Source organism: Gracilinanus agilis, chromosome 1, assembly GCF_016433145.1.
Source record: "Gracilinanus agilis isolate LMUSP501 chromosome 1, AgileGrace, whole genome shotgun sequence".
NCBI classification, from domain to species: Eukaryota; Metazoa; Chordata; class Mammalia; order Didelphimorphia; family Didelphidae; genus Gracilinanus; species Gracilinanus agilis.
The window spans coordinates 656,376,969-656,402,747 of record NC_058130.1 but is presented as its reverse complement, the minus strand read 5'-3'; the positions used below and the strand labels follow the sequence as shown (position 1 = coordinate 656,402,747).

At 31.0% G+C, this 25,779-nt stretch overlaps 1 protein-coding gene across 1 annotated transcript in view; it reads left to right on the top strand.

Annotated features, from left to right (window-relative positions):
• Positions 1 to 25,779, top strand: part of CSMD3 (CUB and Sushi multiple domains 3) — a 1,590,968-nt gene that overhangs the window by 1,451,667 nt on the left and 113,522 nt on the right. Inside the window, exons 49-52 of the mRNA XM_044684131.1 lie at positions 12,987 to 13,175; positions 18,133 to 18,318; positions 20,542 to 20,736; positions 23,083 to 23,256. Coding sequence (XP_044540066.1) covers positions 12,987 to 13,175; positions 18,133 to 18,318; positions 20,542 to 20,736; positions 23,083 to 23,256 — 744 coding nt within the window. The remainder of the gene's footprint in view (positions 1 to 12,986; positions 13,176 to 18,132; positions 18,319 to 20,541; positions 20,737 to 23,082; positions 23,257 to 25,779) is intronic.

Below are 25,779 nucleotides of genomic sequence, written 5' to 3'. Positions count from 1 at the left end.
AAATAGAGGTTTTGATTCACAATATATCACTAATGAGATCATAACTTCCCTAAGGGTAGAGACCACATTTTATACATCTTCTGCAGTCCCCACAGTTCTTAATATTGTTGAACATACAGAAAATGTGTATAAAATGCTAACATTGATTGATATGGCACATACACTCAACAAAAAGTAGTTCAGAGTAAAGTAACAATAATCACTCTATTTTTTAAAATATCAAATAGAAAATAACCTAACTTATATTTCCTCTGGTTCCTATGATACTTTAGATGGTTGGCTCACTTATGAATTGCTTATATTATTAAATGCTTCATATTTTTAACAAAGTTAGGTTAAAAAGAAAAACAACATCCTTATTTTCTATTATCTGAGATACTTTCTATCATAACCTCTATTGATTCATAAATCAAAAATCTAAAAGCATTTTATTAAGCACTAACTTTTTTTCCAGGCACTCTATTTAAGTACTGAAGTTGCAAAGAAATATATGTAATTAAATCTACATTATTTGAAACTATATTCATGTAAAATTTGGTAATTGTCTCCTTCCCAGTGGAAATTGGTAGTTCAAATTTGAATAATGCTACTACTTCATGGATTCATTATCTGTACTAATCTTGACCAAGCTGTAATAAAAAACAAACAATACTTTTGCCCGTAAGGAGCCCACATTCTAATAGTATAGTTAACATGTTGAAGGAATACTTCTATATGTTGATGGAGATCAGTAATCTTCTAGGTACAATTACTTTTGCAATAGTGTATATTATATATATATATATATTATGTATAATATATATATCCTAAAACCACTATGTCTACTCACTATGTTCACTTGTAGACTACCTTTTCTCTAATTTCTTAAGAATTAGTTGCTGATTACCTTTAAAATTACNCCAAGCTGTAATAAAAAACAAACAATACTTTTGCCCGTAAGGAGCCCACATTCTAATAGTATAGTTAACATGTTGAAGGAATACTTCTATATGTTGATGGAGATCAGTAATCTTCTAGGTACAATTACTTTTGCAATAGTGTATATTATATATATATATATATTATGTATAATATATATATATCCTAAAACCACTATGTCTACTCACTATGTTCACTTGTAGACTACCTTTTCTCTAATTTCTTAAGAATTAGTTGCTGATTACCTTTAAAATTACATTTCCTCTGGAAATATCTATGTCTTTGGCCAGTTCCTGTTGGTCATTTCCCCACCTTAAGTGCCATTCCTACTGCCTCATATAACAGTTCAAAAAATGAGGCAAAATGTGATGAAAACAAAAACAAAAACAAAAAAACAGTGGTTTCCCTTTTGCAAATCATTAGGAGAAAATACTATAGAAATTTTATGAAATATATATAGTTCATCGCTTTACCTATGTCTTTTCTCCTATTTTATTTTTTAGAAATATATTTTTTTTCAGTTAGCAACTATTTTCTTTCTCTCCTATATCCCCCTCTGACAATGAAAATGGTCAAAGCAACAACAAAAGCACAATTTATGTAACGAATATACATATTCATAATCCAGCAAAATAAATTCTCACATTAGCCATGTACAAAAATATATCTCTCATTCTAGATATTGAGCCTATGATTCTTTTTTGTTATAAATTAAAAAAATTTCAGATTACATGTCAATACAGTTTTTTAGTATTTGTTTTCTGACATTTTGCAATCCATTTTCTCTATTTCCCTCTTACTCCTTCTCCCTTCCCAAGTAGACAAGTAATCTGATATAAGTTTTACATATATTACCATGTAATATATGTTTTCATGTTCGTCATATTGGGAAACAAGACATACATTGTTTACAATAGAGAAAAAATTATGGAGGAAATAAAAATAATAGTATGTTTTGATCTGCATTTGGACTTTGTTAGTTCTATGGTGGTGGATGTTCCTTTTTGTCATGAGACACTTGGGGTTATCCTGGATCTTTCCCTTGTTGATAATATAATAATTCACAGATGATCATCATACATTATTGTTGTTAACTGTGTAAAACATTGTGCCAGTTCTACTTGCTTCATGCGCATCATTTCATATAAGTTCAGTTGTTTTTTTTTTTTTTTTTGTGATCATCTTGTTTACCATTTCTTATGGCACAAGCACATACTATAACTTGTTCAACCATTCCCAACTGATTGGCATTCCTTCAGTTTCTGGCTCTTTACCAGCACACACATAAAAACGTTGATATAAATATTTCTGTATAGGTAGGTTCTTTCCCCCCTATTTTTAATCCTTTTGGAGGATTAAATACCCACTCTACTCATGACATTTCTGGGTCAGAGAGTATTCACAGTGTGATGGCTCTTTGGACATGGTTCCAGATTGCTTTCTAGAATTATTATATCCACCAACAATGAATTAGCATCCCAATTTTCCCACATTCTCTCTAATATTTATCATTTTCCTTTTTTGTTATGTTAGCCAGCTTGATGGATGTTTAGTGGTATTTCAAAGTTGTTTTCATTTACATTTCTCAAATCATTAGTGATTTGGAGCATTTTTGCATATGACTAAAGAGAGTTTTGATTTCTTCATCTGTGAATTTGCCTGTTAATATCATTTGTCAATTTGTCAGTTGGTGAATATTTCATACTCTTATACATTCAATTCAGTTTTCTATGTATTGGAGAAATGAAGCATTTTTCAGAGAGACTATAAATTTTTTTCCTCAGTTTGTTGTTTGCCTTTTAATATTGATTGCTTTTGTTTTATAGAAACTTTTAATGTAGTCTTAATTTGATCATTTAATAATAATAACATCATTTGATATAGTCAAAGTTATCTATTTTATGTCTCATAATGTTCTCTATGCCTTGTCTTAAAATAAATTATTTTCTTATCCATAGGTTTGACAGTTAAACTATTTTGTGTTTGCCTAATTTGTTTATGGCATCACCCTTTATTTCTAAATCATGTATCCATTTTGACTTTACATTAATAGATGGTGTGAGATGTTGGTCTATGAGTAATTTCTGTCATATTGTTTTCCAATTTTCTCAGCAGGTTTTGTCAAATAAAGAGTTCTTCCAAAAACTTTATGATATAGTTTGAGATTTAGTACAGCTAAGCCACCTTCCTTCATATTTTTTTCATTAATTTCCTTGATATTCTAAGACTTTTGTTCTTCTAGATGAATTTTGTTATAATTTTGTTTTCAAGCTCTGTGAGAGAACTATTGGGTGGTTTTATTGGTATAACATTGAATAAATAAATTAATTTAGGAATAATTATCCTTTTTACTATATTGGGTTGGACTACCCTTGAGCAAATAATGTTTTTCTACTTGTTTAGTACTGAGTTTATTTATGTGAAGTGTTTTGTAGTTGTGATAATATAGTTTCTGAATTTGTTTTGGCAAGCAGTTTCTCAGGTATTTTATAATGTCTACTATTATTTTAAGTGGTATTTCTTTTTTATCTTTCTGTTTGGCTTTCTTGGTAATATAGAGAAATGTTGATGATTTCTGTGTGTTTATTTTATATCTTGTTATTTTGTTAAAGTTGTTAATTGTTTTAACTAGTTTTTTGATGGATTCTCAAAGTAAATCATCACATCATCTTCAAAGAGTGATAGCTTTATTTCTTTATTGCCTATTCTAATTCCTTCAATTTACTTTTCTACTTATTATGACAGCTAACATTTCTAATACTTTATTGAATAGTAATAGTGATAATAGACATCCTTTTTCACTTCTTATTTTATTGGGAAATAGTTTATGCTCATTATAAATAATGTTTGCTAATGGTTGTAGATAGATCCTATTTCTCATTTTGGGCAATGTTCTATTTATTCCAATGTTCTCTAGTGTTTTTTCATAGGAATGTGTGTTGTGTTCTTTCTAAAGCTTTTTCTGCATCTGTTGAAATAATCATATGGTTTCTATTTGTTTTGTTATTGATATGGTCAATTATACTGATAGTTTTCCTAATATTGAACTATCCCTGCATATCTGGTATAAAACCCACTTGATCATAATATATATATACATATATATATATATATATATATATTTATATACATAATTCTTGTGATCTATTGCTGTATCCTCCTTGTTAGTATTTTGTTAAAAATAATTTTCTTCCTGTTCTTCCTTATTTAGTTATCAACATCATATTTGTGACATAAAAGCATTTCATAGAGTTCCTTCTTCACTTATTTTTCTGAATAGTTTATACAGTATTAGAAATAATTGTTCATTAAATGTGTGGTAAAATTCACTTTTGAATCCATTTGGCCTAGGGACTTTCTTTTAGGGAATTCAGTGATGGCTTGTTAAATTTCATTTTCTGAGATGGGATTGTGTAAATATTCTGTTTTCTCTTCTGTTCATCTGGGCAATTTATATTTTTTTAAATGCTTATCTATTCCACTTCGGTTATCAGATTAATTGGCATATAATTGAGTAAAATCCTAATAATTTATTTAATTTCTTCTTCATTGGTTGTAATTTTACCCTTTCCATTTTTAATACTAATAATTTGGTTTTCTTATTTTTATCAAATTAACAAATGATTTAATCTGTCCTTGTTTCATAAAACCAACTTGTTATTTAGTTATTAGATGGTTTTCTTTCAATTTTATTAATTTCTTCTTTGATTGTAAAGATTTCTAACTTCTTACTTAATGACAATTTTTAATTTATACTTTTTGTAAGTTTTCTAGTTGCATACCCATTTCATTTACCTGTTCTTTCTCTATTTTTTTTGATACAAGCATTTAGAGATATAAATTGTCCTTTTACTAATAATAGAGATTTAAATCGTACTCCTTTGACTACATCACAAAAATTTCGATCTATCATCTCCTTGCTGCTATTCTCTTTAATGAAATTGTTCATCATTTCTGTGATTTGTTCTTTTACTCATTTGTTTTTTAAGATAAATTTATTTAGTTTCAAATGAATTTTTAGTATTTTTTCTCCATTCCTTTGTTTAGTGTAATTTTGATAGTATTATGTTCAGAAAAGGATGCATTTAGTATTTCTGTTATTCTACAACTAGTTATATGGTAATTTTACGTCCCATTATAATCAGTTATGTACTTCTGAGAAAAAGACGTATTCCTTCCTATTTCCATTTTGTTTTCTCCAGAGGTCTACCAAGTCTGACTTTTCTAAAATTCTACTTACCTCCTTAATTTCTTTTTGCTTGTTTTATGGTTTGATTTGTCTAATTCTGGGAGGGGAAGGTTAATATCCTTTACTAATATAGTTTTATTGTCTATAACCTCTTTTAACTCATGTAATCAATCCTTTCGGAATTTGGGTGGTTTACATTTAGTGCACATATATATTTTTTTCATTGTTGCTGGTTTCTTTTATCAATATGTAATTTCCTTTCTTATGTCTTTTAATTAGCTTAGTTTTCATTTTTGCTTTGTCTGAGATCATAATTGCAACCTCTGCTTTTTTAACTTCAGCTGAAGTATAGTAGATTTTGCTCTAGCCCTTTACCTTTACTCTGTTGCTTCCCTGTCCATGACTCTCTTAATAGGTGGATTATGTTCATCATGTCTGCTCCAAAATAATAATTGATCATTGTGTTGATTGGTGTCTTTAAAAGTTGTTAATTTTTACAATGCTATTGTTGTATGCATACATCATTCCCCTGCTTCTCACAGCTTGTGATAATTAATATACTACTTCCAAGGTTTCTCTGAAACTATCCCCTACATTATTTCTTACAGCTAAATAGTATTTCATTGCATTAATAAAAGATTTTGTTCCATCATTCCCTATCTGTTGGATATCCCATTAGTTTCTAGTCCTTATCATTTATAAATGAATTTTACTGCAAATTTTTTTAAAATTTTGATTCATGAATCATTTATAAATATTTCAGATGATCTGACAAGTTTTTCATTTCTCCTTTATTTTTTTCTATTTATAAACACAGGTTGCTTTTTGTTTTGTCCTAATACTATGGAACTAATTCAGTCATTTGCTCATTTAACTGCATGTCATATAGAGGCAATAGTCAAGGTGCCCCAAAGACTTGGTTCAATTTAAACAAAATAGTGTAGTACTTTTTTAAAAATTGTTTTGAACTTAAAAATCACCAAGTATGAGGTACTTCATATACAAGGAAAGGCAGGGGGAAAAAAAGAATTGTACATGGAAGTAGAAATTGCCACATAAGTGTGTCATTGTTAAACCAATTAATCAACAGTCACTCTTCAAGTATTATGTACCTATTATGTACCCAGCAAAGTTCTGAGTTTTTAGAATATAATTTCTGTTATGAAAAAAGTTTATATTCTAATGGGGTAGAGAAGTACATATTTAAATGAATGATATAAAAGTAAGTGAACAAATATATATATATATAAAGTCATGAACTACAAGATAGTTTGGAAAAGAAGGCACTAGAATTTGGAGAAATCAGGAAAGCACACTACTTAGAACACACAGATTCCAAAACCATTCTGCTTGTTTTTGCTTCCCTCTGAACTTCCTTCTGTTATCAATATGTACTTTTAAAAAGACTTAATTTTGTAATTTCACAATGCTTTTCCCCCTGTCATGATATCATTATCTCCCATGACTCTAATTTTTCCCTAACAATATGAGGTTTTAATGGACTTTTAAAACAATTATTTTAATTGAGCATTATGTAATATATGTCCTTAGACAATAGCAAAATTTTGTTAGTATATATAAAATACTAGGATTTTACCACTTGGATCATTGTCTAGATGATCCGAAAATCTTTTTTTACCTAAAATCATAGCTTTTATTTGTGCTTTTAAACATAAAAAATTTTTTTCAATGTATTCACAATATTGTTTTTCAACAACAATAAAACAAAATCTAACAGAATGACCATGTTTGACAGCGTGTATAATATCCTATAAGCATAGTTTTCTTTCTCTCTACTGAGAAGTCTGTATTTTACTGTCTTTCATTTGAAACCGACACTTCTTTTTCAGTGTATTTGAGATCAATTGCATCATAATTTTGTTTTCATTTCTGGTGTTGTTATTGTGTATACTGTTGAATTGTTCCTATTCCATTTGCTTTGCAGCACTTCATTCAAGTCTACCCACATTTTAATTTATTCCTTGAACTTATTATTTGTCATTGGATAATAATAATCATATAATTTTGTATGACAATTTCCTTACCCATAATAATTCTATAAATGCCTATTTTATTTCAAGTTGTTGTTGTTGTGATAATTTTCTTTTTCTGCCACCAAAGTGTTATAATATGGAAACTTTTTTTATCATTGACCTCCACTGTTCAATGCCTTGTATGCCCAGTATTAAGGATGACTTGAGTGGAAATGTATGAACAGTGTAGTGGCAATCTCACTACAGAAAGAAGCACATTATTTTAAACTTTGGAAAGAGACATGGAGAGAGACAAAAAATATTCATTATGATCAGATTTGATCATAATATAATTAATTAAGACATAAGATAATACATAATTTCCTCAAGGTTATTTAATATTATTCTATAAATTCTAGCTATTTTAATAATTCAGAAGAATGAAAGGTATGAATACTGACAAAGAAGAGACAGATATCCCTATGCACAAATTACATAATGGCATATTTAGAAAACACTGAACAATCAATTTAAAAATTAATCAAGATGATGAAATGTTTTTGTGAAATGTCAGGATAGTTTAAAAAACACAAAAATCATAATTTACACTTGGTAAAACACAAACCAGGAGAAAATGAGATAACAAGTCTATTCAAAATAACTTCAAAATACTTAGAGTATTTTGAAGTTAATTTACCAAGATATACTTAGGGTTTATATACACATAAGTGTGAAATAATCCTCCCTCTCCCAGGGGAGAAAAAATAATAAATTTTTATTTATTAAATTTTATTTTAATGATAATAAAAATCAATAAACATTTCAATATACAAAATTAGAATTATATAAAAAACTAGATTTCTATTATAATTTAAAAATAAATAGGAAGACGGAGTAAAAATAAGTAAATTTTTTTCTTTTTAACTCTTTCTCAAAAATAAAATTGTTTCTCCCAAAACAAAGGAAGAAAAACAATTGGAGAGACATCTGTTGTTCATCACTGAGTCAAGTCAATATAGCTAAAATGATAACACAATTTAAACTAATTTAAGATTCAGTGTTGAACCAATTCATTTGACAGAAAGCTACTTTACATAATTTGACAAAATAAAAACAAAAACCTCTTGGTGAATAAAAGTTTTAAATGCCAAGAAAAAATGATTAATGAGGATATAAGATAAACTGGATGGAGTAAAGTTGCAGTATTACCAAATCTCTATTTATATTATTTAGATATTGTGAAGGGTTAAATTTTTGGGGTAGAAGTTTGAACAAAGTCAGGAGAGCAGTTTCTTAAACACAAAACACTTAGTTTATTATTAGGAAAGTATGGATAGGAAATAGAAAGGAGGAAAGTGAGAGTAATCTTATAATAGCTTATAACTGATACCTAAGATCCCAATCCTAACCAAAATTTTCTAAAACACCCTAAATCTATCTGCCTTTGAGGGCAGTACCTTCTGCCAAGCTGGGCCCAGCCTACTCTCTTACTTTGTCTATCTAATAATATACCCACTATCTATCTACCCAAGTTAGTCAATAATCAATAAAGCTAAGACCTTAAATCTGTTAGTCTCTCTCCAACTGTCAGTCCCAGAGAGAGTGAGCCACACAGTCCTCTCCCCAAGGGACCCAGACACAAAAGCCCTTTCCAACTGCCTACAACTTACTAACCACATTTGGCCACACCCTTCTGCAAGGGGTCTCTCACTCAGAAATCTTATTGCTCCTTTGCCTCTTAAAGAGAAAAAGGGAGAAATTAATAAAAAAAAAAACCAACTCTCTTAATAGTATAATAAAAACATTAATACTAGTTAACATATAGAAAAGCAAATCAGTAAAAAAGATAAGAAAGAACCCAAAGGAATTGAAATCAGTAGTTCAGTGTTTGTAAAAGCAAAGATCACAAAATATTTAGAGAACAGTTCTTCGTTTTTCAAAAAAAAAAAGCTGGAAAACTGTAGTGTAATTTGAGAAAAAATAAATTTAAAGGAAACTCATACTTTTCCACAATATTCTCCAAAACCTAAAAATAAAAAGTCATAGCATTAAGTAATTAAAATGAAAGGGAACTAAAGAAAGTATGTTTCAGAATTGTGGTTAGGGAGAGAATTCATAATCAAAAAGAAGGTAGAGTTAATCATAAAAAGAAAAATGGGGAATTTCTATACAAATCTAATAAACTGTTACACAAACAAAATTAATGTAATCAAAATAAGGAAAGAAAATATTTATTTTTAAAACGTTTAGTTAAAGGATATCTGATAAAATTCTAACATCTAACAGTGACTCAAATGGAGAGCCATGCTCCAATAGATAAATAATCAAAGGATAGAGAAGGAAAAACAGTTCTAAAATTATTTTCAAAAAAGTACTATAACAACTATGACACCATGTTTTAGGGCATAGTTTTCAATCCAGTTTATATATAATATTACAAATAACAATCATCAAACTTCCTTCTGATTGAGAATTCATAGATCGTAAAATCATAGATTTAGAGCTGAAAGGGACCTTAGAATTCATCAATTCTAAACTATTCATTTTATAGATGAAGAAAATGGGGATCAGAATGGTCAAATAACTTGTTCAGGATCAGAGGCTATTAAATGCCCTAAAGTATTTGAACCCAAGTTCCCAACTCCAAGTTTAACACTCTATCCAGATAGCTATATAGCAAAGAATGTAAATAAATAAGTAAAACAGAAATAAAATGCTTGGAGAAAGTATTCAATTTACAAAGTGATCATTGTCTTTAAATGTAGATTGATTTTTTCTCTTTTAGCCTTAAGAAATGGATTTTCTTTCCCATTGTCAACATGGAGGAAATATTACCCTGGAACATCTTTCTCTGAAAGTTAAAAAATGAATGTTAACAACTCTAATATGAAATATATTATAGTCTTAAGTGATGTAAAATACATATTCAGAATTCATCAAAATTTTTTAACCTCTCTAAACTATGGTTTATGGTAGGAAACAATGTAATTAAGCAATTTCTTCCCTGAAATTTATAGTTTGGTCCAACGATATAATTTTAAAATGATCACCTATTAGTATATCATTTAAATTTTGTAGTTACGTAAATAAAATCCAAAGTAGTCCAGTGGTTTTGATCATCTTACAGAATATTGTATTGATGGTATTCTGTGATAGATAGAATGATAAGCCACAACTTTGTCAGATAGGCAACCATTTAAGGGAATATTGAATAGAAATAAGTGTTAAGAATCCTCTTTTCCCTAAGTATTTTTAGAGCTCAAGAGTAGCTTGACACACTAAGGATACCTTTTTTTAAGACAGTTTATGACACATTTTTCCTAATCTCATTTATTTCATATTAGTGACAGAATGTCTGATTTTCCTCAAATGAGCAGCCTCAGATTTCTCAGGGTAAATGGAGAGCCTCTCAGCCTCACTGTCTCAAAAGCACAAACATGCAAAACAGCTACTTGACATTATCTTTTGGCATTTCAGGCTTTCAGGATGAGAAAGAGCTTAACTCCACTGAGAAGCTTTTATTGTTGTTCTGTTTATTTGTTTGCATTTTAGTATTATTAGAATGAATGTGACAGATTGGAGATTCTTTAGCCAAACATCAAGACAAGTTATGAGATTTTGTATTTTGCTAACTTTGTTTCAATAAGGGGAAATTTTGTGTTATGACATGGCATAGAACAATCTCAGATGACAATGATGGGGCAGGATTTTCCATGTTTTATCCTGCTGGAAAGTTTATAATTATAATAATAAACAGAGCCATCCACCAATATTAGGAATGGAGGGGGAGAGAGAGTTTTTGAGAGGGTGAGACTCTCTTCTAGCTCTACCCTCCTGCCTAATATACACTGACAAGACTTCAAGGGGTGTCACCCCAAAACTGGGTGACCTGGATGGTCATGCTACCCCACAGGAGTTGGAGACAAGGTTTCCCCATAAGAGGAGGTATGGGGTGACCCCAATCAAGCCTCCCCCAGAAATTAGTCAACTTCACAGCAGGGGGTTGACTCCAAGATGGAGGCAGCCAGACTAAGCTGTGATTCCCTTCCCCCCTCATTTCTCAGGTCCTCTGGAACACTATCTGACTAATGAATGGCTTTTATTCTTCGCAATTTAGGGGTTGGGGAAAGGGGTGAAGGGCAGAGGGATTTCGGGGTGCCCTCTTCTCTATTTCTAGGGGGTCCATCACTCGGGTGGAAACCTTTGAGGTTCCTGCTCCCAAGCATCTCCCCTTGCCACTTCTTCAATTTCTATTTCTATTTCTATCCTTTCTTATAATTGTAAGTTAGAAAGGGTCTCTCAGCAAGGTTGGGTAATGGGGGAAGGAGCCTAAGAGATCGCTCCCAAAATGGAGTCCAGAAACTTAGCTAACTGAAGTCTTGCTGGATAAGAAGTGGTGGGATGCCTTTGACCAGGGAATCAGGATTTCAGTGTCCAAAGAAAGATCCTCAGGAAGCCCTCAGGACTGGATTCAAGCTGAGATGTTCTCCTCCTCCCTCTCTCAGTCCTCCACTGGAAGTCGTTCTCCTTCTCCTTCTCTTCCTCTTGGACAATTACCCAGAATCCTCTCTGGTCCCAACTGTCACCAACTGTCATAAGCGGCCTTCTTTTGGCTCTTTTTGTCTCATCCCCCATCCTTACAGTATCCCAGTTTTGTGTGGTGGGACTTCAGACTCAATTCATGCATCACTATTTCCTATTCCTATTTTATGTTCCCTCTCCCTCCAAAATAATAAATCCTTATCTTATCTTATCACTATACTAATTATCTATCTATTCCTATCCTAAGACAGGTTTTGGAGAGGTTGGTAAGGGTATGTGGGTTGCAATTTATATAAAAATTTTACAGGGTACAAAACATTTTTGTAACACAAAAAATTTTCCATTAAACACAATATCTGTTTACAGTGTAACAATTTTCTTATCGTTAAACTTTTCTATGTTATTATTTAACTCATCTATGATTTTAACAGAATTTTAGTTTGTTTCTACTTTTAATATATGTCTATCAAGTAATGTAATGCAACTATCTTATTATTCTTAGCTGTTATCAAATTATGTTTAAACTGCCTATGTTTTAAATGCAATGTTAGTTTTTATTTTGAGAGTCTATTTTAGTATATTAGTATTCTTAGTTATCTATCCAACAACAGTTATATATTTTATTATTATGCTTTCCCTGCACTAGCTCGCTAAAAAATTTTTTTGAACTTCCCTAGTCCTTTCTTCTCTTGATGCTTTTCCCCTTCTCTGTTTCTCCATCACATGTTTTCTGTTGTCATACATGTTGTCGGATGGGCTTTCTGGTCCGGATGCAGGAACAGTGTAAATTGTGATGCTTTGTCAGTAATGTCAATCAATTGTTTGTGTCTGTGTTATATGCACTTTAAGATGTTTTGCGAAGATTTTGAATTTCAATTCTCAGTCCTCAGCACTTTCTATCTTGAACTGTTTCTGGGTATTCTGCATTTGTATGTTTCTTTTCAGGTTTCATGTGGGTCATCCACCATCCTTATATAATATGATGCAAACAAAATTGCTATTTTCAGGCATTTTTAGTGATAAGAGGTATTATTTAATGAAATGTTTATCCATTCTTGAAATTTTGTGATTTTTTAAATACATTTATCCATGATAACCAAAAATTCAGAAAATGTGTTAGATGGAAAGCCAGTAACAAGTTGAAAGCACAGTGATAGTGTTGTCATTAAGAAAACATTATAGGTATTTTTTTAAAAAGAGTATAAAGCAAAACAGATTTCAGATGAGCTCCAATTCAGCTAAAAGAGCACTTACCCATATGAATTGCATTATAGTCATTATTAATGTTTGGAGGGGTATAGTAATATCAAATTTCCATTCATATGACTAATTTAATTAGGGATTTACTTTTTCCTTTTGTTTAGCTCTCTACTGCAGCACTCCAGAATCTCCACCCCATGGATACATCATCAGTCAGACAGGGGGTCAACTTAATAGTGTAGTCCGATGGGCCTGTGACCGAGGATTCAGGCTTGTTGGGAAAAGCAGTGCTGTGTGTAGAAAGTCTCCATATGGATACCATGCATGGGATGCACCTGTTCCAGCTTGTCAAGGTAGAGAATATTGTATCAAAATAGAATAAACCCATTAGGAAGTCTATTTTATTTTCAGAGCATATCATTGCTTTCTCTTACTAAATTTGTCTGAAATTATGTTTTTATTTAGATCTAGACATTTCTTTGAAGGAATTGATGATATTAGACAATGAAAATTGAAAATGCACATTCACTAGAAATTGCTGAGTAGGATAAAAATTACATTTTTCATAGATATTTACATTGCTTAGGTTTTTCTATGTTCTCTCTTTTTCTTTGGCATATTATGATGCCTATTTGCCTATTATCTCAGATACCTATGTGTCAGAAAACAAGAATTAAATTTTGAAAGACTGATGAGACTAAGCTGACTATACTGAGGCAGGATCTTGAAAAGGTGGATTGTTGCTTTGCTCTGAGGACATTGTCATGTCACAAATGAATAGCTGATTAAAATTATTTTTTTAATTCGGTGCTGATCATTTTGTTTTTAGAAGTCAAATAACTGGAAACATTCTTAGTTTTCTTGTTAAAATCATTTGCCATTTTATCAAGGCATGGTTATATTCTTCTTCAAGTCCTGAAATAAGAATGGGGAAGCAATGAGGATCAGAGATAAAAATAATTACATTTTTTACTTCCTATGACTTAAAACATCAAGCTATAATCAGTGCATTTCAAATAAATATGAAAGTATTTGGGTGATATGGGACCATTTTAATTTTGATATTAAAAAAGATATTGAAAGAGTCCTGTGTCAGCCAAGCACATTCCGATAATACAGAATCACAAGATTGAAAGGACTCTAACAAATCAGATTTCAAGCCATATTTGAAGGAGAATCATCTGCACAAGAGCAAACAAGTGGCTAACTACCCTTTGGCAAAAGAATTTCAATGAGGAGCCTCCCTAGAAAACGCATTGTACCTTTGCACAGATCTATTTATTTTTCCACTATATTGACCCAATATTTGTTTTCCAAATTTCTATCCATTGCTCCTAGATCAATCCTATGGGGCAGTGCAGAACTAGTTTAATCCCTCTTCCACATAATACCCCTTTATATACTTGAAGAGACACTCTTTTTGCCAGACTAAATATGTGCATTTCCTTTAACTTAATCTCATATAATATGATATCGAAGCTTTTCAACAAGGTAAGGACGTATGACACTAGGAAGCAAAGTATCAATCACCAGAAACCATGGAGGCAGGATTCCTTGGGTAGGTAGGGCTGTCGAGTGCTTTCAAATTGAATAGGCCTTGAGTAAATATTCCAAAAAATTGATCACCTGTGTTTAGGAAGAATGATATCCAAGACAATTAAATAAGATCTTAAGCTCTTTGATGAGTTATTATAAAGACAATTATGTGAGATTCCCCCCACCCCCAGATCTTTGAGGTGATAGTTCTGCTAATTTGGCATTACTAGTCTTTTTAGGTTATTTATTGTTTATAACCTCCATGAGTTGCAATGAAATTTCAATAACAAAAAAGTCTAGTTCATAACTACAGATAATAATAGTTACAGTTACCTTATATGGATTTCTACAGTTAATATCATTCCCTTCACTTGCCTATGAATTTCTGAATTTGTTTAACTCATATATGTCAGATTAAATCAAGAAGGCAAAAATCAAAGGACTCCCTTTCATGTCCATTATCCAACTATAATACAATCCAACTTAAAGAAAGTTTGTATTTCTTAATAGTTAAATTCACTGTGCCCTAAAATCCAGTATTAGTGTCTTAAAGAATCACAGACTTCAGAGATGAAAGAGACATTAGAGATCATTTAGTTCAGCTTATTCCTGAACAGGAATACCTTTTATAGCAAATAATCATCCAGCTTTTTGGTCAAGAATCTCTATGGAGAGAAGATTCATTATCCCCTGAGGGTGATTTTACTTTTTTGGATAACTATTATCATTCAGAAGTTTTTCCTTACATATGCCTCTCTGAAACTTCCATCTATTGTCCCTAATTCTTCCTTTTGGAGACAAGCAGAACAAATCTTTCACAGGATATCATTTCAGATTCTTGAACACAACAGTCATGTTCCCCTTAAATCTTCTTTTATGCTGGTTAAAACTGTCCATTTCCTTCGATGAACCCTCTTATTTTCTGAATTCAAACATTTCCATTATCATTCTTGCCTTCTCTGGATATTTTCCAGATTACAAATTTACTTCTCAGATATGAAATCTGAATACAGTATTTCATATGCTATCTAACCATATCAAAATAGAGTTTCACTTTCACCTTCCTAGTCCTAGAAACTCTGCTTCTCTTAATGCAGACTAATATTGATTCACATTTCTTGGATGATATATGTATGTTTTATGTACATATTCTTTATACACATATGTATTCACATTGAATTGAATGTCTACCTAAGCACATGTACCTCATCTTGTGAAATTGATATTTTAAAAAATCAACAGAGATTACATTATAAGATTTATTAGTACACTAATGGGTTTTAAACTTTGTGCTGGTCTTGAACAACCTCAATGAAATTTAGAGGGTTTTTTACTTGTTATTTTATTTTATCTTAATTTTTTAGAGTAGAGAAGGAAATCTGGTCATTATGTGAAGTTGGTCCTAGAATTATGGAAGGAATTTTTAGACATTATCAGGATTCATTATTATTTGGAAGGGAAAAAAAACTGTTTCAACCTATTTGATTGGGATGGGAAATGACTGTGTGTTGGGAAAAGTAAGGGATTTGAAAATAGGAACCCTTAGTTCAACTTTTGCTTTTGTGAACTCAGGACAAATCAGTGCCTCTTTGAGCTTCATTTCTCTCCTCTATAACTTAGATACAATAATTTGGAATGAGAAGCATGTAGGATAAGGCACTGAATCTGAATGAGGTCATAAAGAGTTGGCTACTACTGAAACAACCAAATAAAAACAAAAATCTTGGGAATGCCTACTTTGTTCAGTTATTATAAGGAAAACACCTTTCAAATTTTTTGTCCAGTTCTCCCCTACTTTCCTTTATATAAACAAAATTAATTTTTAAAAAATTTCTGTCAAAATATCCCATGTTTCCCAGCTTAAAAAAATTGCAGTTGTTTAAATAAGGCCAATATTATCGATTTATCTCCATGAGTATTTTTATCTTGTATAAGCAATATGTGTCTTCTTTCATAATATGACAGACATGAAAATATATATTGCATAATAGCAAATGTATAACCTATTTTATATTAGCTGCTATCTCAAGGAGAAGGGAGGAGAGATATGAAAGGAGTGAGAGAATATGGATTGCAAAATGCCAGAAAAAGAATTATTAAAAATTATGTTGATGTGTAATTTGGAAAAAATGTAATAAAATGGCCAGCATTCATAAATCACCTAGATTATTGATTATCTATCATAGCCTTTATAATGATTTATTTTGAATTTTTGGCTACAAGAAAATTGATAGTTACTCTCACTTTGCTCAGAATATTCTATTGTCACTAAAGTCCTCGTTACCAGAGTGGAATGATTCTTGTTATATTTTCCTTTACTTCCTGGGAATAATTTTTTGTAATATTTCTTGGCGTTAAATGCTCCTTTTATTTTAAGATATATTATTTTCTTAAGCCAAGTGAGCTAAAAAATAATTTTCTTGTTGATAAATTAAAAGATATTAATTCCAAGTTGAAAGTTATGCATATAAGGAAAAGTAGAATTTGATAAAAAAAAAAGTATCAAGTTAACAATACAAAATTCTCATCATGGATTGAATTTTTTTCCTATTTCAAGGTAATATAGTTAGAGATAATTGATAATTATAAGCTTATTTACACAAAATTGGGCATATAACTTATAAAGTCAATTTTATTGCCTTTCCACAGTCTATAAGTTCCCAAATCATGAATGAATAGGAATCCTATTCAGCTTTGTACATTCTATGTCAATTTTATTAACGAATTCCCTTCTTTTTAACAACATCCTTTTGTTTTTAGGGCAATGAATCTTATACTGACAAATGTTAGTTTAGAAATATTAAAATGTTCAGTTTATAGAAGAAAAATTGAAACAGAATTTATTATTTTCCACCAAAGATCATCTTTTGATATTATCTACAAAAGTAACAAGTAAAAAGGGTATGCTTGAGATATATTCTATATGCTTTTACATTCAATTTATTTATGATTAAGTCTAAGAAAAGAATTATGAGAACTAGAGCACTATCCCGAGTGGCAAACATGGACCAATGTGCTCTGTTAGCCAATTTACTGGGACAGATTACTGGGGCAAATTAAATTTACTGAGACAGAAATATTTAACTGCTAAAAAAAGTGGAAGGAAGCTAATAAAAGCAATCATCAATTTGAGTACTTCCTTTTTCAAATTCATGAAATTCTAGTGCCTGAAACTTTGATTTGATGTCACCATAAAACATTTCTTCTTGGAAAGAGACCATATTAACAGTCCGGAAATGCCCTTCAGTTGCTTTCAAACAATAGTCCAAGCACTAAAATTTCTTCAGGTTATTAGGAACTCAAATTGATAAGTGATTCCCCTTTCACCACCCCCAAACCCACAAAATTTGCAGACTACAGGGACTGGACTGGGTAGAGAAGACAAAAAAGATGTAAAAAAATCTTTGTTCCCTTTCTCTTTCCCTCAACTAAAAAAATTATGCTTTTTTTTTTTTTTTTTTTTTTGCACAAAAGTAATGGTCTCTCTAAGCAAACTTTTTTTCTGTTCCTAAATAGAAAAAAACTATTATCAGAGATAAAGCAGCAGGAATCTGGATGTGGGATCTGGATAAATAAAAATTTACATAACATACCTTTGAAAAACAATTGTACTGGGAACTTAAGGAAACTTACATTTCTTTTCTTCAATTTAGCATTGTTTCAAAGAACTCGATAAAATCCCAGTTATGTTTTTACATCTTTTTTTTATAAACTGATACACTTTTCCCACATCAGACAAATTTAGTAGCATTTTGGGTTCATGTTCTTTTTCAGCAATTTCTTGTGGAATTCCTAAAGCTCCAACAAATGGTGGAATACTCACAACAGATTATTTGGTGGGAACCCGTGTTACCTATTTCTGCAATGATGGCTACAGACTGTCATCTAAAGAACTTACCACTGCAGTATGTCAGTCTGATGGAACATGGAGCAATCATAATAAAACACCTCGTTGTGTTGGTAAGTAATGGAATTTTCTTCATTTGTACCTTTATAGTTAAAAATGTTAGGTTTCAAATCCCATATACTGCTAAAAATTACTGTTATGATGAATTTCTTTACTATACTGGGGACTAATCACAGTTGATTCTGCTAATTTAGGCATCAAAGTACTAAGAAAATGGGGAGCATCTTCATTTCAAATATATATATATATACACATATATATATATTTATATATATTTCAAAGTTTCCAGACCAAAAAATATGTTATATAGAGAACTCTACTATAATACCTTAATTATTTATATACTTCAGTTATCATTCTATCTACAGGTATATGCTGAATGCAACCAAATGTAATATATCTGAATCATAATCAAAGTAGGAAAGAATTCTTGTCCTTGTCCAGGTCTTGAAACTTGGTGCATAAATATATTTGACAGTTCCCTAGGAATTAGTCATTCAGTCCCTGATGGAGCAATTTAGAATTAATTAATTAATGAGGAAATTACAATGTCATAAGGCAATGAATTCTGTTCTAGACAGCTCCATTTAGGGCAAGTTCTTAAATTGAACTAAAATCTGCTTCCTCTTAGAATTACAGTTGTATTCATGTGTTATTCCTAATTGTGCCTTTCCAAAGATGTATATAATCTGAAGAATCATTCCTCATGATAAGAGACAGTCAGATATTTATGTATAAATAACCCATGATTTGTTTTTTCTCTTTTCCTCATTAAATTCTCTTCTTCTCCACTCTTTAAACTCTTCTTGTGTTGTCTTTTTGATAGAAATACTAATATAGGGTTGATTGCCTAAACTACTCTTCACTGACATAATAGAAATGAAATAATAGATGAAAAATATTTTGTGTGAAGTATAAAGTACAAAGAAAAATTAAATACATGGGTAACAATTTGGAGATAACCAGCCTGTTAGTCAGATGAACTGAGACTTTATCATTCTCTTTAACATGTGCTTTGGTTTACTTATATAACTTTGAGGCTGCAGTACTTAGAATTGAATACAATATTCCAGTCTGAATTAAATAAACTTTTTTCAAAGTGCATTACCTTCCAACATATCCAACTCTATATCCAAGGTATATCTATATCTATGCCTAGTGAATTGTCTATGATACTGTGTCCACTTCCTTCTCCTAGCTTCTGACTGAAATTTAATTTTTTTCCATTTTATTCAAAATAGCCATGGGAAAGGAAACGAGATTTGTATATATCTTCATATTTCATTTATTCATCCCTATGTTGTTTATAACAACATTTCTTAATTATTTTCACTTTACAGTTTATAAAATATTTTCCTCACAGTAACCCTTTGAAGTAGTTATGTGCTGAAAACCAATTTATGTGAATTCATTAAAAAATAATTCTAACTTGTTTTTTTACTTCAAATAGATGTCTACTCTTACAACCATTTATATTAAAATAAAATATTGCAAGCATCTAAACATGACCAATTTTTTAAGCAAGAAGACATACTCTCAAGAATAAGTTCAACTATATACATGATACTTCCCATAAAAAACTAATAAAGTTGTTTTAAACACCATTTTAAAGAGCAGTTTCACATACTCCTAGATGTCAATTCATACATTATATTAAATATAGTGTACTTACTAAAAATATGATATGATAATTGTAGTGGTCCAAACTATGTCATGATTTAAGGAAACTAAAAATAAAAACTGTAATAAAAATATGGCATTCATCATTTTATCCCTATTTCAGTCTGAAACAGGTTCACAGAGGATAGTGAATATCATGGTAAAGAGCCTTAATTGCATACTATCGGAGGACTCATTGAAGAAAATGAAGATATTAGGGTTAGTAAAGAGAAATGTTTGAAAGGCAAATATAAGGAAAAGAAATTAAATTTGCTTGACTTGGTCCCTAAGCCAGAGCTAAACACAATGGGTAGAAATTGTGAAGAAATAGATTTAGGCTTGTTGTCAGGCTCAACTTACTAACAATCACTTTTATTCAAGAAAATAATGCACTCCATGGAAACAAGTAGATTCTCCTTCACCAGAGTCTTTCCAGCAAAAACTGAATGTCATGTATGCTCTAAACTAGAGAGATTCTTGTTCAGGAACAATTTTATCTAAGTGGCTTCTGAGGACTCTTTCAACTCCAACATTTCTGTAGATCTTTGGTCAGACATCAAATAGATATTTAAGATTTCTTTAATTAATTAGACAATGTATTTTTTAAATTCCTATAGTTGTTACTTGCCCAAGCATTAATTCCTTCTCACTGGAACATGGAAGATGGAGAATTGTGAATGGATCCCATTATGAGTATAAAACTAAAGTAGTTTTTAGCTGTGACCCTGGTTATCATGGATTAGGCCCAGCATCTATTGAATGCCTTGCTAATGGGACTTGGAGCTGGAGAAATGAAAGACCGTATTGCCAAAGTGAGTATTCATTTTTCTAGTCTTTTTTTTAAAATCTGCTTCATGATTTTTATATGACAAGATCCTAGACAATTGAAATGCTAAAGTAGTCTTCTTCCCTAAAAACACACAAGTGAATTGTTACTTAAAACATTACTGTGACCAACAGTTATAGGTGCTAGACCTATGATGACGACGATGAAATGCATTTATTGTTATTCTTTTGTTCTTGTTCTGGTTGTTATTGAATCTGTGACTATTTTGGCATAGGGAGTTCCTGGCATGATTATTACTTCCACTGATGTATATTATCTCCAAATTATAGTCTCAGGCAGTTGCCTTGGGCACTAATAATTTAAATAACTTACCATGAACAATCAGCCAATGTGTTCTAAATTATAATGTCTATGATGATGATAAAAAAAAAAAACAAACAATAAAACCTGGTGAAGGAATTACTTTTTTTTTAAACAAAACTTTCATTTTATTTCCACAATATTATTATGATTTAGCTGAAATAGCTGTCATCATGCCCATTTTTACAAATAAGACAACTGAGGCATTTGGAGGTTAAGTATTTTATCAAGTTCTCAAAACTAGTACATGACAAGGCTAAAAATAGGTCATGGATTATATGATGCAGAAACCAGTGTTCAATGAATGACTAGACCATTCAGATGATTGGTATTGTGACAGAATTTAACTTCAGAATTATAAAGGCCACAAGCAGCTAGGTGATTTGCTGGATTGAGAGCCAGACCTGGAAATGAGAGATCTCGGGTTCAAATCTGACCTCAGACACTTCCCAGCTGTGTGAACCTTGACAATTCATTTAACCCCCATTGCCTAGCTTACTACTCTTCTGCTTTGAAACCAATACATAGTATTGATTCTAAGCTGGAAGGTAAAGGTTTAAAAAAAAAAAAAGAATTATATAGGCCATGAACTCATTGTCAAATATTTTAGATCTAATGTCTCAAAGACTACTGAAAATAGAGGAGAGTTCTAGTTCATTATACCTAGTATGTACCATTAAGCTAACAGGAAGTTAAAATAACAAACACAGCCAATTTTCCAATACTTTGTCACAAAAAGAGAACTAGCTTCTTGTCCTGTAAACAAGTCATTCCCTAAAAGATGAAAATATTAAAAAAAACTGAATTACAACTTTAGAAACCTACTATTGTATTATCCACAAAGTTTAATGACTCTCAAAAACAATTTTCCTTAAAAGTACAAAATAGAAAAAAATCATAACTATTGATTTCCAATGAAATCCTGCACAATAGCAATTATTTAGGAACTAGAAGAGGTAATACAAAAAAGTACTTGAAGCTGCTTTTTGAAATGCTTAAAAAAGACTTTGGTGGAAAGGCAGAAAATAGCATCTGAAAATAGCCTGAGTCATTTTTTCTTTTCAACCCATTGCACTATTGAGCTACCATGTTAAAACATAGTTTTTATTTCAGCTTGAATTTTCTGTTTAGGTGTATGTTCACATTCTTTAGAATGGCATCAGACTACTTCATGTAGGAACCCAAAAGCATTTCAATAAAGAGCTAGTTTTGGAGAGGTCAAAACATCTAATAGCCCTTTATAATTAATCCTAAAATGTTTCTCTGTGGTAAATAGAGCATAGACATTTTCATTCTAAAGTTTAGAAAACTAATGAACCTAGGGGCTTGTAAGTTTATGATGGTTGCCCAAAGCCAAGTGTCATGTGTAAGAAATGCATAATGAAAATTTGATGTTGATGACTAAATCTTAATATCCTGAAGTTACCAGTTTAGTTTTCAAATTTTGTTCAGCAACTCATGATTCTTTTTAATGCCCTATGTTATAAGAATGTGCATAATATGTACATCAAATACATGACTCTTTTTATATAAATAAATGTGATATACGTGTAATATATAAGATATATAATAATGTATTGGAATACATTATTAAATTATATTTGCTAGCCCTCAAATTTGAAATATTTCTCTTGGACACCATCACTTCATATTTTCTCATTCTAATTGAGCTTTATCCCTGGATGTTGACATTTTCCTTATTAAATAAACACAGTTTAATATAAAAAAGAATTTAGGTCAGGGCACTTCAATATAGTAGTCCTTTGATTTTTCCTGACCTAAAAACCAGCACATAGCTCACCCAAGAAAGATTTATCAAGATCTTTTTTTCTCAAGAAGTAAATTGTCAACATGACTTGTTCCATTTTCCTCTATAAATCGGCTAAACCATTTTTGTCATTTGTCATAACCTCTAATTTGAATGAGTAAGTGATACACAGAACTGATAATATTGTTTTCTAAAAATATGCATAGAATATTGATTTCTAAAATTATTCAACTTTTTTTAAAGTTATTTCCTGTGGAGAACTGCCTACACCTCCAAATGGAAATAAGATTGGAACTCAAATTTCGTACGGATCCACAGCTATCTTTACCTGTGATTCAGGGTACATGCTTGTTGGCTCTACTGTAAGAGAATGCCTTTCTTCTGGACTCTGGAGTGGAACTGAAACCAGATGCTTAGGTACATACTTTATTTAATTGACATTTATTTCTTACCAAACTGTGAAATAAGAATGATGATTTTTTTAAAGCTTCTCTTAAAAATAACAGCAAAGTTGCAGTCATTATGTTTTATAATATAGTATAATAGCACTCTATAAACCAGTGATGGGCAAACTACAGCCAGATGTGGCCCCCTGAAATGTTCTATCTGACTGTGCAACATTATTCCCAATTTGACGAACACAGTGAGTAGATTACAATACAATGAAACTTCGAAAGTGTTGCCTTAGAAATAGACTGACAGATGACCATTTCCTTTTCTTTGGCCCCCTCTTTAAAAAGTTTGCCCATCACTGCTATAAACTATTTGGGTATGATATTTAATAAAATCCTCTAAGGCAGCCTTGTAGACAAGATGGAGAAGTAATATATTATCATTCAATTAGATTTAGAGACTCATATGGCTGTATATAAAGAATATTCATTGAGTACTAATCAAGAATACATTAAGAGTTAATTTGGAGAAAAGTTTCTAGTGACCCTTTGGTTTAATATTTTTAGTAATTAGGGGAAGGGAATAGGAGAATTTATATTTATATGCCTTATATCATATACATATAATTTAAGCATTTATATAGTAGCTATCAATGTCCAGGAACTGTTCTAAATGCTACATAAATAGTCTTATTTGATATTTATAACATCCTTGCAAGGTAAGTGTTATTTATCCCCATTTTACAGCTGATGAAACTGAAGCAAGCAGAGGTTCAGTTGCCTAATTAGTATCTGAGGCTGCATATGAATTCAAGTCTTCCTGACTCCAGGCCCAATGTTCTGTCAACTGTACCATTTAGCTGCCTCAATTAATTTAGAAGAAGGAAAAAAAAATGTGTATCAAGCTAAAAACTTGCTGACACTTGGTGTAAGAGTTAGGTTTCAGTCAGATTCTGATAGGTTAGTATGATAGGCTAAAGCTATTCAAATGAAATATAATAAGGATAAATATAAAATCCTACACTTGGTTCAAAATGTCAGCTTCATAAATAAAATGAAAGAAGAGGAATGACTAGACAGCATTTTTTGTGGAAAATACTAGAGGTCTTATTGTACTGCTTTATATAAAACAGTGTGACATAGCAGTGAGGGAAAAATAGCTAATACTATCCTAGAATGCTTTCATAGAGGTATAATGGACTGCTGTAATACTACCCTTCACCTCTCTGTCCTCTCTGACAATCTTCCTCAAAAATAGAACCGTTATTTTTCCTGAAGTGCAATCTATCCATATTATTGATGATAATACTAATACATAACTATAACACTAATTCACTCTGGGATCAAATTTAAGATTTTCTATTTAGTTTTTAAATTCACAAATTGGTTCCAAACTACCATTTTTACATATTACTTGCTCCCTTGATCTAGAGTCCAGCCAAACTGAGTTTCTTTTCATTCTTTATATGTCATTCTTTTTCCTCCTCTGAATATTTTTTGTATTGTCTAACTCCTAGTCCTAGAATGTACTTCACTTCATCTCAACTTCTTAGAATCCCTTATTTTCTTCATAATTTGATTCAGGTGTGGGCTTAGGAACATGGTGGTCCCATGATCTAGAAAATCCTCATAAAAATTTTTTGGCCTTCCTTTCATACCAGAGAAGTCTAATTTTTTTTTATTATCTCTTATTGGGTGTTTATGGTGGCTTATTATAAAATTTAGGATAAGAATTCTGTTATAGATTATATAGTTTCCAAACTTTTTCTTTGTCATCTACTGGCCTTCTGTTTTCAGCTAACACAGAACTCTTCTCCAAATTTCCATTTATTTTCTTATGCAGGCTCTGAATATATTGGAAGTGCAGTGGAAAAAGTCACAATGTTGAAGGAATACTTGTAATCTTTCCTCATGTGTACACTCTAGCTCTTTCCTCCTCCTCCTCCTCCTCAAAAAAAAGGGGGAGGGATTAAACTGTATTTTAGTATAAAATTGGGAAAATAGTATAAATACATATAATAGTTATATATTTGATATAAATACTTCCTTATGTGCATTTATAACACTTGTTAAGACATAATCTTTTTGAGAGCAGGCACTGTTCTGTCTGTCTTACTCCTATCACCTACCTTAACATATACTAGCTTCTAGCATTGGGACAGATGCTTGAAAAATAAAATAAAAGTAAAATATTGATTGATTCATAGTATCCAGATCAAGAAGATGAAAATACCCATATTTTCTACTTTGATCAGGCAATATCTAATAAATACATTGTGTTCAGTTTAGAATGCAAAATCTCAGTGTAAGAGTAATGTTTCACACCCTACCACAATTATTGCGACTAACGACATTCCTTGATACTTGATTGAATGGATTATAGAATCAATAAGTGAATAAATAAAATATTTGAACTAGATGTAAAAGATTCCTAGACATTTCTTTTTAGACATTCAGTTAAGAAGTTAGATACAGAGTAAAATGCTTTGAGTCATTGGTTTAAATCAGATGATCCAATGTATTGAGATCAGTTTGAAGTGTTTAGCAC